At 56.6% G+C, this 12508-nt stretch overlaps 1 protein-coding gene across 1 annotated transcript in view; it reads left to right on the top strand.

The window, feature by feature from the left end:
* The window catches only part of RAPGEF1 (Rap guanine nucleotide exchange factor 1), a 68727-nt gene that overhangs the window by 26165 nt on the left and 30054 nt on the right, over nt 1-12508 (top strand). Inside the window, exons 9-11 of the mRNA XM_015594238.2 lie at nt 323-506; nt 1619-2113; nt 7458-7660. Of these exons, the coding sequence (XP_015449724.2) occupies nt 323-506; nt 1619-2113; nt 7458-7660 (882 nt within the window). The remainder of the gene's footprint in view (nt 1-322; nt 507-1618; nt 2114-7457; nt 7661-12508) is intronic.

The following is a 12508-nucleotide window of genomic DNA, read 5'->3' as shown; positions in this document are numbered from 1 at the left end:
CCGAAGTTTCCTTAGTCCCCGCTCTCTCTGCCGGGCCAGGTGGACGTTCCCACGTTGGGGTGGGGGCAGCAGTGGGGAGGCTGGAGCCCAGGGCCGTCTCCTGAGGACACCTGAGCTCAGCCCCGAAGCCCTCCCCGGCCATGCACTCCGGCCCCCCCTAACTAATGGCTTCCTTCCGGAAGTCACAGACGGGGTGCCCCTGCTCACATCGAGGACTCGGGCAGTGTTTCCTCCTAGAGTAAACGTGCCGATTCCCTCTCCCTCGGTCTCTGCCACCGTTTCTCAGAAGTGACTGGGGCTTCTCTTCATTTTTCCACACGAGGATTTTGACGTGGACTGTTACGCACAGAGGCGACTGTCAGGAGGCAGCCACTCGTACGGCGGAGAGTCCCCCCGCCTGTCCCCCTGCGGCAGCATCGGCAAGCTCAGCAGGTCAGACGAGCAGCTGTCCTCCCTGGACAGGGACAGCGGGCAGTGCTCCCGCAACACGAGCTGTGAAACCCTAGGTGAGCTGCCAGCACCTTTGTCACTGCTGAGTCATCGTTCCTAGTGGCTTCTTTGGGCGTCAGACAGCGATGCCAGTCATTGGCTCTGTGACCTGAGCCAAGTCGTTCAAAATCTGGGCCTCGGTTTCCTCATCTGCGCAGGGGGGATACCCATCTCTGCCTCAAGGAGGTTGAAAGTTTAGACGAAATCAGGGTGCAGAACCACCCGGGAGGCACTCAAGTGGTAGCTGTTGCTATGGTCAATCTGTCGGTGTGTAATTTGACTCCCTTTGCTAAAATTAAAAGCCATCTGTGCTCAGAGCTACAGATGAAGGGCGAGCCCCTGACGGCTTCTGACGGGGTGAAAGCAGGTGAGCAGCGCGTGCAGACCCCTTGCCGGTGTGGACCGCCCGCAGCGTGGGCCGGCGGGGAGTCTGAAAGGCCGCTCGGCATGAGGCTTAGAGAGCGTTAAGGAGTTCGTGTCCCATGAGCTAGATATTTCACTTCTGTAAGTTTATCTTAACTTAATCAGATAAAAAGCAAGATTTCGGTCCATGGACGTAATCTCAGCCTCCTTAGCTAGAGTGATAAACTGGAAGTAGTCTAATACTCAGTGGTAGAAAATCAAATGAATTACGATATATCCATTTGGTGGAATACTATGTAGCCATTAAAAATCAGTTGAGATCTGTTGATCAGTGGACAAAATCCGAGATCACTTACATAGCATCTTCTAAGTTCAGTTTAAAAAAAATCCTGTGGGAGAGGGGAGGTTTTTAAGGAAATACATTAAATTGTAAACAGATTACAGTCAGATTATGGGATTGTGGGTGATTTTTTAGCAGGGTTTTTTTTTTGCCACATTTTCTACAGCGGTCATGCATTCTCTTTTAAGACATTCAAAAAATACATGGAAGTACAAAGACTGGGATAGTGAACAGTCGTATCTGTTTTTACTGTTTTAAGCAGGCAGAAGAATAAAGAATATAAAGTAAAGTTAGAGCCCATCTAGGTGCGACAGGAGACAAGCCTCGTGTCACTCTAATGAATGGGATGAGTAAAGGCAGGGGGAAGGGTGGTTTCTCTCTGCGGGGTCTGGTGGCTCACGTGTGTCTTTCCTGTTGTGCATGCAGATCATTATGACCCTGACTATGAATTCCTTCAGCAAGACCTCTCGAACGCAGACCAGATACCTCAGCAAGTGGCCTGTAACCTTAGCCCGTTGCCGGAGTCCTTGGGAGAATCTGGGTCTTCGTTTCTCGGCCATCCTTTCCAGTTGCCTCTTATCAGCTGTCCCCAGCCAGACGGGCCCCTGGCCCCAGGGCAGCAGATGGACACACCGCCCGCCCTCCCCGAGAAGAAGCGCAGGAGCGCAGCCTCCCAGACCGCGGACAGCTCTGGCTGCAGGGTGTCCTACGAGCGGCACCCCTCCCAGTATGACAACGTCTCCGAGGGCGACCTGCAGAACCCAGCCCCGGCCGGCCCCTTCACACCCTTCGCTGCTATCCCCCCCTTTCAGCAAGGGGGTCCTTCAGCCTCTGTCGAATTTGTGGGTGATTTCGCTGTCTCTGAATCAACGGGTGACCCAGAAAAACCGCCTCCTCTACCAGAGAAGAAAAACAAACACAGTAAGCTTTCGTTGCGCTCTCGTCAGGGAGCACGTTCTGTGACCTGAGTGGTGCCGTGTTTTATTTAAGCGTTAGACCAGAATCAAACCAATGGCCTTGTAAGTTCATAAAAGATAGGACCGCAGGTACTTGGACACTTCCGGCAGCCTTTTGTCAATACTGGTGATCGTTTCTAAAACCTGATAAGCTGACCCCCCCTTAAGGCCTCTATAAAATCTCGTGCCTGGCCCCCACAGAGTCCAGGTGTCTGGCCTCTTGTAGACAGCAGTCAGTTGACCTTCTGACCTGAACACATGGTGACGCAGAGAAACGAGTGAGTGTCCTGGCGTCACAGCAGCATCTGGGTAAAGCATGGTGGACGAGCGGATTTACGCGGAGCTTACCGCAGCCCCAGAGGGGTTTCCTCAGGGTCCCTGGAAGTGGATGGGGGGCACTCAGATCCCAGGTGCCACTGTCTTCATCCATAGGCACAGAAAGTCACATAATGACTTGGAATCTGAGATGGCCCGAGGATACCTCTTGGACCAGATATTTTACTAGACAGTGTTACAGGGGCCCAGGGGTAGAGCTGAAATTTTGGATTTTCATAGTTTGAATATTTTCCAACTGTGAATTTGCCATCAAATTCCTAAGTCGAGTTCTACTGGATACTGTTTCTTCGGCCAGCCCCGCAACTGCTCCACGTCGCCTGTCTCTGGCCCTGCCCTCTCCCCACTCCGCTAGCACAGTTCTGCTTTGCTTTTCTTGGGTGGACCTGCTGTCACCATGTGGATGTGTCTGTGGCCACATCAGCCCCACAGCCCCGGCACTCACTGGCCTCAGGCAAAGCATCCAGCAGAAAACTTCTACGAAATTGAATTTCTATTCCAAATTCCCCAGTGAGAGCGTCTGATTGGCCCTGCCTAGGGTGGCCCACTCTCAAAGAAGGGGAGACCTGGCCGGTTAAACGCAGCAGGGATTGCCCTGACGGCCAGCTGGGTGGGCCGTGGAAGGAGGCAGCCACCGAGGGTGTAACGTCTTCCCCAGCTCCTCACTGGGTGTCACCCAATTTATGTAATAGCCTCGGTGGTGTGGTCCCCCAGCTGGAAAGAGAGAGCTGGCTCTGTAAAGCTAATGATGTCATTCCCATCTGTCGTGTACACTGGCTCATTAGAAACCAGGGCACTTGAGGAGGGAGCTGCGAACGGCCACGCCAGAAACATTTCCTCCCACGCCTCTCCCTCTGCACGGGCAGACGTTTCAAGAGCCATCGGCCTCTCCCGTCCACCCCGCTGCCGAGGCTGGAGCAGCATGCCGGTCGGCGCACGCACCCTTTCCTAGGGGTCCTCTGAAGCTGAACTTGGGGCAGGACAGCGTCGTGCAGGCCGCAGCGATGTGTGGCACCGCGGGCCGAGGACCCGAGAGCCTTCTCTGCCAGCTTGTAGAATAGGTGTGGGGGGCAGGGCTGTGAGGGAGGGAAGGACAGGGACAGGCGGCCACTGTTGCCTTTGAAAGGCCTCAAGTCTTCGGGGCCTGAAATATTTCTGTTCATTCAGGCTTTATCGCATCCATCAATGTCTGTAGCACTTGTGCTATAAACCTTTAAAAGCTACGGTGTCCCGTGCTCTGGGCTAAAGCTTCACACATCTTGTAGTGTTCGGTCCTTACTGCCTCCAGACAGGTGTCATTAGCTCCCATCTTATAGGCGAAGAAACCAGAGCTCAAAGAAACTGAGTCTTTCCCAAGGACAAGAACACATGGGCTTCAGGCAGGCCCACCTGCCACACCGAGGAGGGGAGCGCACACCTGGAGACCCCACCCAGCTGGGTTTCAGTGGTGGCCCCATGCAGCTGGTGGCCTTTTCTGCGCCCTGGGAAAGGATCTCAAACTTGAGGCTTGGCCCTAATCTTAAGTCCACTCGTCACTCCTCGAGAGGACCCCAGAGAGTTCGGTCTGTGACCTCACGGGAACTTTTCACGGTCGCTGTGAGGGAGAGGAGAGGATAGGCATCATGTTAGGCTGATGCTGACAGAGCGCTGCAGGCATCGCAATGTCACAGGTGCCTCATCGTTCAGTAGCTCTGATGTCCTGAGGGTCCCCAGGCCCCAGCGTCGAGGGCAGCCCCACCAGCATCAGCCGGCCAAGCCGCTCTGGTCTCGGAGCCTTTGAGATGGGCTGGTCCTCCTCATTTCTAGAAGGTGCGAGTGCCCCTCTTGTCCATCTGTGCTCGGCTAGCAGGTCTCCACAAGGACTTCAGTGTTAGAAGGTCACGTCTTACTGAAGCTTCCTGTCGTGGTTGTGTACAGTCTTAGGGAACGGTAGGCAGGCGTTTGGGGTCACCTTCGTAGCCTTGCATCTTCCTCTGGTCCCCATTGGTGTCGGATGTACAGCATTAAGGAAAAGGCGTTGGAGGGCCTGAGGGGACTCTGAGCTGCACCTGTAGCAGCCGTGGCAGCTGATCTCGGAGGGAGACCGTCTTTCCCTGCCTGCCTTTTTTGGCCAAGTTCACTCAGTGTGTGTTGGAGCTAAGACGCTCTTGTTGATTATTTTAAATAAAGAGGGTGACTTTGAACCTCTCCTTCAGTGGAGGGTGTCAGAGAGACATACCTAGAGAAAGGCATTTCCTATCTACCTTGACCCTGAATGAGGTACAGAGGAGGTGATCTCCCTACCTTCGTGACTGCCTAAGTCACCATCCTGAGTGCTTTCTCCTTGGGTCGTGTCACAAATGCCACGAGCACCTGCTAGGTGGAGCTGAGATTCAGACAGCAAGAAAAAATGGCAAGGACAGTTATGCAGGGCTTAATCTCATATTTCCACTCATCCCATTTTTACCGAGCACCTACTACGTGCTGGGCCCTGGCTCGGGTGCTGGGACTACAGACGCCGGGAAAACAAATTCTCTGCCCACGTGGGCCTCAGCCCCACCCGGGGAAGACAGCACTGTCCCGCGGTGGGACGAACATGGGGGAGAAACGCGCCCCATGGACAACAGTGAAGGGGGTGCTTCTCTAGAATATGGATGACGGGGAAGAGCCCTCCACGCTAAGGCCCCAGGGGGCCAGTCTAGGGGGGCAGAGCACAGCTGGCCAGGGAGGAGTGAGGGAGACGAGCCCATCTCCCAGAAGGGGGCGTGGCTGTGTGAACGGGGCCAGGAAGAAGGCCAGAAGGGTCCCGTGGGTGTGCTTGGAGCTGCTTTCCCTTGAGAAGACAATCTGGGCTGCTGTGGTTGCTCAGCTGGAAGGTCTCAGGGCATATTTTCAAAGCAGATGCAACAGGATTTACTGCCTCTCGCTCAAGAGTCGAAGCTCTACGTGTCCTGTCCACTGCTGAATCATTAGTGCATGGCACACGCAGGTGTCCACAAATACTTGTAGAACGAATGAATGAAGGGAACACCCGTCCCTACCTGGTGACTTGTTAATGAGGCCCTGGGCAGGGGCCTGTAGAAGCACCACGGAGTACAAGTAGCGACAACCACACTCAGCCCTCCCCTTCCAGCTACAGGGCTTCGCACACCCTCGGGAGAGGGCAAAGCGCAGAAAAGCGCTCGAGCTCACACGTGCGCACCCTCTCACTAGAAATCCTCTCGAAACCCATAGCCCTGGCCATCGCTGCCATCTGGCGCCAAGCTGCTGCCTCGCCGTGGAGCTGCCTGAACCCGTGGCCTTCACGGCGTGGCGGCACCCACAAGGGGACCTCCCCGTAGAGGACAGCAGGGATGTCACCCGCCCGGCTGGCACGTCTCAGTGGCCTCCTCCTCGCAGGCAGGTGTGGAGCCCTCAGCCCTCACGTGGCGGCATCTGTGTACCTTACTCCTGACTTCTGGGGATAGTGATCTGAGCCCCACCTACAGAGCCAGGCCCTTCTGAAGGCTCCAGAGGGTTCTGGGAGACGCAACAGTTTGGAGCTGACTGTGCCAGTCGCCTGGCGTGCTTATGAAGCTGTGAAGGCTGGGTGGGAGCAGAAGCCCTTTCTCCAATCCCCATCCACCTCGGTGACCTGGACCCTGCACCTGACATCGCCCACAGCAAAGTCCAGGTCAAGGCAGGCCTGAAGTCCTGTACCGCCTTTCCCTTCCTCCAGCAGCAAAGGAAGTGCCCAGGTGTGGGGACGGCCCCTATACACGTGAGTGCCAGCGCTTGGAGGAAAGGTGCTGCTGTGCCCTTGACACCTGGGTTAGGAGTGAGTGAGCACTAAGTTACCTGCAGAGACGCTGCGCACACACTAAGGGGGGTTCAAGTGACCATGACAGCTGGAGAGAGAAAGGGCTCGGGTTAGGAAGCAAAGGAACTTAAGTCCACGTGTGGCAGGTGTAGGGACGGCAGGGAGCTAAGTCACCACCACCCTGAGTGCCTTCTCCTTGGGTCGTGTCACAAATGCCATGAGCACCTGCTAGGTGGAGCTGAGATTCAGACAGCAAGAAAAAACGGCAAGGACAGTTATGCAGGGCTTAATCTCATATTTTCAAATAACTGCAAAGTTGGGGGTTTAGCTGGAGACCTAAGCCCGTCAGAGAACGAAAGGACAGAGACACTTTGCTGAGAAAGGCAGTCACGAAGGTAGGGAGATCACCTCCTGTGTACCTCATTCAGGGTCAAGGTAGATAGGAAATGCCTTTCTCTAGGTATGTCTCTCTGACACCCTCCACTGAAGGAGAGGTTCAAAGTCACCCTCTTTATTTAAAATAATCAATAAGAGAGGTCCCGACCGACTGTAGGGAGAGTTAGGAAAGGAACGAATGGGGCGAGACGGGGCTCCTGTGCCACGGAGGAGGGAAGAGCCGAGCTGGCGCGTGGGAGCCGAGGGCGTGCGGGGGTGGGGGAGGGCGGGAGCGGGGCTGAGTGAGGGGAACGGGATACCGAGCACTGGGTGGACCAGCTGGGCCCCCCTGAGCCCTGCACAGGCCCTGCCCCTCGACGCACCTGGAAACCCCCGAGGGCTTTTTGGCAAGGCGGCGAGGTGCCCCCATGTGCCTTTTATAATAGCCTTGACTTCTGAGAGCAGCTTGGGGTTCCCAGCAGCCCTGAGCGGAAAGTACGGAGAGTTCCCACATGTCCCTGCCCCCACACGCACGGCCTCCCCGCTGTCGCTGTCCCCGTCTCCACCGGAGAACGTGCCACGTTCGTTACCGTCAGTGAGCCCGCACTGACGCGCCATCGTCGCCCAGAGTCCACGGTCGGGGCTCACTCTTGGTGCTGTACACGCGCTACGTTTTGACGTGTGTCCACCATTGTGGCGTCACACACAGTGGCTTCACCGCCCTGGCTGCCGGCTGCCGGGAGGGGAGTGGGTGGGGTCCCTCACAGCCAGCTCCCCTGGATCAGAGCTCGAGAGGCTGCCACCCACCCTCTCTGTTCCGCAGTGCTGGCCTACATGCAGCTGCTGGAGGACTACTCGGAGCCGCAGCCGTCCATGTTCTACCAGACGCCGCAGAGCGAGCACATCTACCAGCAGAAGAACAAGCACCTCATGGAGGTGTACGGCTTCAACGACTCCTTCAGCAGCGCCGACGCCCCGCAGGACCTGGCGCCGCCCCCTGCCCTGCCCCCCAAGCAGCGGCAGCTGGTAAGCAGCCCCCCAGATGCTCCGCACGGCCAAGCCCGACGGGTCTCTGGGACCTAGAACCTCTTTCCCCTCCGGGCCAGGACCCCGGGCTGGTGCCGAACTCGCCACATCCCATGTGGGTGCTTTCACTTCCCTGACGAGCTCACGTACAGCCTGTCTCCTGCTCTGCCATCCCCCCGCCCTGGGGGTGGTGGTGCCTTTCTTTGCCAGGCCGGCCCCATGCAGCTGGGACGGGCTTGTACTCAGAATGTTTGCTTTCTCTGCTGACAGTCTCTTGCAATTTTTTCTCGCTTCTCTGGCTCCAATATAGACCTCCCAGAAAGGAGGGACTCCATCAGAGCACAGGGCATGGTCTGTGTAGGGCCATCTGTGGCCTTGATTTGCATAGTGGGCCCGACTGTGTAGAGGGACTTGCATCCACCCTGGCCAGGGATGCCCCCAGGAAAACAAGCTCTATTGAGGCAGGAGAGCTCTAAACAGAGCTGCTTTGTGCTTCAGGCGCGGCACCCTTCCTCCTCTAAGAAAACACCTCCTATGTAGGGACTCTGTGTGGGTCATGGAGCTCAAGTCCACGGCCTGCCTGCCCGCCTGCCGGGGCAGCCTGCGGGATCCTGGGACCAGGCCGGAGGGCAGGTCGGGAGTGCCTGCTGCGTGCCTCTAAACCTCGTCCTCTGCTGCCAGTGTACTAACCGAGTGGACTCTGGTTCTAGCATCCAAGCACCCCATCCAGGCATGCTCTGCAGGAAGAGTGCACCCCGAAGGGGGAGTCTTGTCTTTTTCAGAGCTGCATGTGCTCTTTTGCTAATATGCTGGCCAGTCTGGTAGCATTTTAACTAAAGAGGGGACCAGTGTGGTGGCTGGGCCGTCCATCATCCATTGTGACAGGACAGGAAGGTGCTGCCCCGGGTCTCCTGGGAGGCAGCTGCCGATGGGAGGAGAAAGGCCCCTGGGCTGCTCCTTGCAGCCACCTGGGGCTCAGCAGTTCTCCGGTTGGGCCCTGAGCCTTTGTGCGTTCAGTGGATGCCGGGCCGACCAGCAGGACCACAGCCAGCCTCTTGAGAGACAGCCTGTCTCGTAGAGGAAAGGCCGAGCTCAGCGTTCAGAGCCCTGGGTTCCAGTCCTACCAGTGGCTAGCCGTGTCTCATGAATCGTACTTAAGGTCTGAGTTCTTCGCCTGCCCTGAATGTGAATGTAAATTGCTCTGAAAATACTTCAAAGACATTTTTTTACCACGGAAATATAAGTGCCTGCCCCAGGGACCCCTAACCTAAACTGTTTGATTAAAACAGCTGAGCAAGATTTCATTGAGATTTAAAGTGGTCTCAGCCCCGCCTGCGGCTGTCCACAGGTGCCCGTAGGCCATCCTGGGGCATCTTCTCTACCGTGGGGCCCGCGGGCCTCTGAGTGTTCGGGGACAGATCCCTCACAAACACACGTGGAGCCAGCCTTCCCGAGCGAGCTCTCTGGACCTATTAACATGCTAGCGGGGCAGCAGTGAAGGGAGCCTCCGGGAGCCTCCTGCCAGGGGCCCAGGAGGTGGGCAGACACCCTGTAGTGAGACTTGCCTCTCACGTGGTTTCACACGACCCTCCCTACATTTTCAGTAAACTGATGCCGAGAGAGCTGGGGCAACTTCTCAAAGCCCATCACTAGAAGTGGAAGGTTCGGGGACACGGCCCAAGTCTGACTGAAGCCCAAGCACACTGCGTGACATGCCCTGTGCCGGCGCACCCTCTCTCAAATGGAGGAGCGGGAGCGTTACCCCGTTTTACCGACAGAAATGGGAGTAGTAATTACTCCCGTTGGCCCTCACACACTGTGGAAGGCACGGTTCTAAGAGCTTTACGTGCATACACAGTGTTACCCCCATTTTACAGACGAAAAGCCTGAGGCCCAGAGAGCTTTAACGGGTCCCCAAGGCCAAACAGGTCACAAATGGCAGGGCCCAGGTTCAAACCCAGGCAGCCTGGCCTGCGGTCCGCACTCTGCTACAGCGTGAGTGATGACACGGTCCACACGCGCAGCCGGGGACCTTGACGCCCTAAACAAGAGCAAAGGCCAGGGCTCACACTCTGGGCCACCTTCCACCGCCCCACCCCTTCCGGTGGACGCAGCGCATGGGTGCAGTTAGCTTTGACTCTCATAACGAAGCGAAGGAGGCACCTCTCGTCCAGGTGGCCTCCCGCAGGCCTCTCTGATCCCTGAGCCGAGCCAAGAAGCCATCCCTCCAGCATGTCCGAGCGGCTAGGTAGCAGCCTGCTTAGCCTTGATGCAAACACGCCTGACTGTTCTCTGCTCTTCCCTCCTTCCCTGTCCTCTCTCGTTCCTCTGTCCAGCAGGCCTCCTATGCTGCTTCTTCCTTCTCCTCTGTCTCCTACTGTGTCCAGCAAACTAAAGTGGCCTTCACCCCCGAGGACAGCAGTGCCACTCAGGGCATCAGTGTGTCCGTCTCTAACTCCTTTCTCAGCCGGCACGGCAACTTCCCTGTGCCCTCGGTGAGTCGCTCCCTGCCACTCTTTACTTGGAAACTGGTAAACGTGCACTTCGTTTGCAGCCTGTGCCTCCCGACGTGGGTGCTGCCGCCTGTTGCTGACTCTGCCCTGGGTGGGAAGAGGTGTCCAGGACGGTCCTCTGTGGCCCGCGTGAGTGGGTGGGGTGAGGGTGGGGTGGAGAAATGGTGGTGGTCACACTTGGAGCGTTACCACGCAGGCATAAATGGGCAGAGATGATTTGGCCTTTTCTGATCTTCCCTTGGGCCTTGGGTCAGCGCTTTAAGTATTCTGTGGTTAAAAAGGACTATTTCTCACGTGGGAAGCAAGGCCATGGAGAACAGGCTTTTCCAGGGCGTGACCAGAGTTTGTGTCAGTTAGCTTTTGCTATGTAACAAACCACCCCAAAACTTAGTGGTTTAAAACAACAGTAACCGTTGGTCATTGCTTAGGACACAGGTCAGTAGCATGAGTGTGCTGATCCGGCCCAGGTGCAGCTGATTGTGGCCAGGGTCACTAATATCTCTGACTCCTCAACGGGGACGAATGGGCTGACACGGCCTGAATCCGCATGTCCCATCGGCCTCCGTCAGGCCAGCCTGGGCCTGTTCACGTGGCAGCTGGCGGAGGTCCAGGGAAACGAATGGGAGCATGCAGGGTGTCTTCGGGCCTGGGCTCAGGGTCGGCACCCCGTCACTGCCATTGCATCCTCTCGGTTAACTTGCACGGCCAGCCCAGACTCTGTGAACAGAGAGGTAAACTCTGCGTCTTGGTGGGAGTCGCTGCTAAATCACAAGGCAGAGGGCCCTGGAGCCGGGGGGAGGAGAGTTGCAGCCGTGTTTGTAAACGATTTGCTTCTGAAGCGTAGGGGAGGGCGCAGGCACTTCAGGAGGCACGGTGTCTGTCTTGTCTTCCGCTGGCATCGGCATCTGTCCAAAACGCTTAACAGCCACGATTCCCCTTTAATCTGTTCCAACGAAACAGCAGCAGGGGCCACGCCTCGCCCGCACTTAGAATTAGTCTGTCCTCGCGTGATTCATTTCTCCGCCCCAGACTCGGTTTCTTTCTTCGGGATTCCACTTGTACTTGCCTCTTATTTTGTGAACGTGGGAATTAGGTAGAGTCGTAGGGAACTGGCACACGTGTCGTGAGCTTAGAGAGTCGTTGCCATCTCCCTTTCTCTCAGGGAGTCCCGGCCGCTCGGTTCTCTTCTAGTCTGTGCAGAGCTTGGGCAGACGGCTCGCCCTGCTTGGACTTCCCTCCCTCCTCTAAACCGATGACATTGACCTGGTGACCTTCAGAGGCCTCTCCAAGCTCGGGCTCCCAGCGTGGCCTCGTCCAGTTCCATCTTTGGGAACTGTCTGCTAGCCGGGTTAAGGTGGTCCTGCCAGTTGTGGGGGGGACCTTGGAGTGCACCCCACCTTAGGCTGCAGGGCCTGGCACTGTGCGGCCCTCAGCAAGCCCGCGCGGCCCCCGCCCCGCCCTGCACAGGCGCCCTCTGTCTCGGCAGGCGCTTCTGGCAAAAGCTCCTTTCACAGATTGTGCAGAACTTGGCCTTCACACAATCCTGGCTCTTGACTGTGTTTTTTCTCTCTGTGAACAGAAAGTAAGTGTGAGTTATCTTAAGAGTATCTACAATATCCCTTTTGAGCAGCTTGGGGTTACAAGACTGTCAGTGAACGGGACTGTTTGCTACAGAATTAAAGACAATGTGAGGGCATTTGAATTTAGTTTGGGTGTGAGAACGTCGCGGGGGCAGAGGGAGTCTGAGGCATCTTCTGCGTTCTCAGCACCAGCTCCGTGAAGGAGCCCACGGGGACGAGCCGAGCAGGTGCTTCGTTCCCTTACGGGAGCACCCCCACCCCGGCCGGCCTCAGGAGCCCTTAGTGACGTTCGGCATCTGATAGGCCACAACCCCGGAGGAGTGATTTAGTGTAACGCCAACCTGTTCTTTCCATGGGTTCTGCTTACGTTCTACGATGAGTCCCAGACAGAGGCGGCCGTGCCGTCAGAGCAGCCCTCTATTCCCGAATTTCTTCGCTCCGTCGTTCCTCGGCCTGTCTTCAGTCCAGCGTGGAATTCCAGACAGGTGCCACTTAGGGTACAGCAGTCGTCAAACCTGAAGATACCTCACACTGTTCTTGGCTCAGTGACCCATGACTCCTACCAGAAGATTCTAACCACCTGAAACCCTCTTGCCAAGGCAAGCTGTAGAGCGGTAAACTTGTATTGACCAATTTTAACTGAAGTGGGTGCTGAAAGCCTTCTCGGTCACTCTCCCCGCAACCCCGGGGTGCGTTTAATCCGACCAGCGCAGGGCCTCTCCTGATGCAGGTCAGGCAGTCGGAAGGTTCCAGAG

The sequence above is a fragment of the Pteropus alecto genome, unplaced genomic scaffold (assembly GCF_000325575.1).
Source record: "Pteropus alecto unplaced genomic scaffold, ASM32557v1 scaffold67, whole genome shotgun sequence".
Taxonomy (NCBI): Eukaryota; Metazoa; Chordata; class Mammalia; order Chiroptera; family Pteropodidae; genus Pteropus; species Pteropus alecto.
The sequence above is the reverse complement of the archived record's forward strand: the minus strand, read 5'-3'. Positions and strand labels throughout refer to the sequence as shown.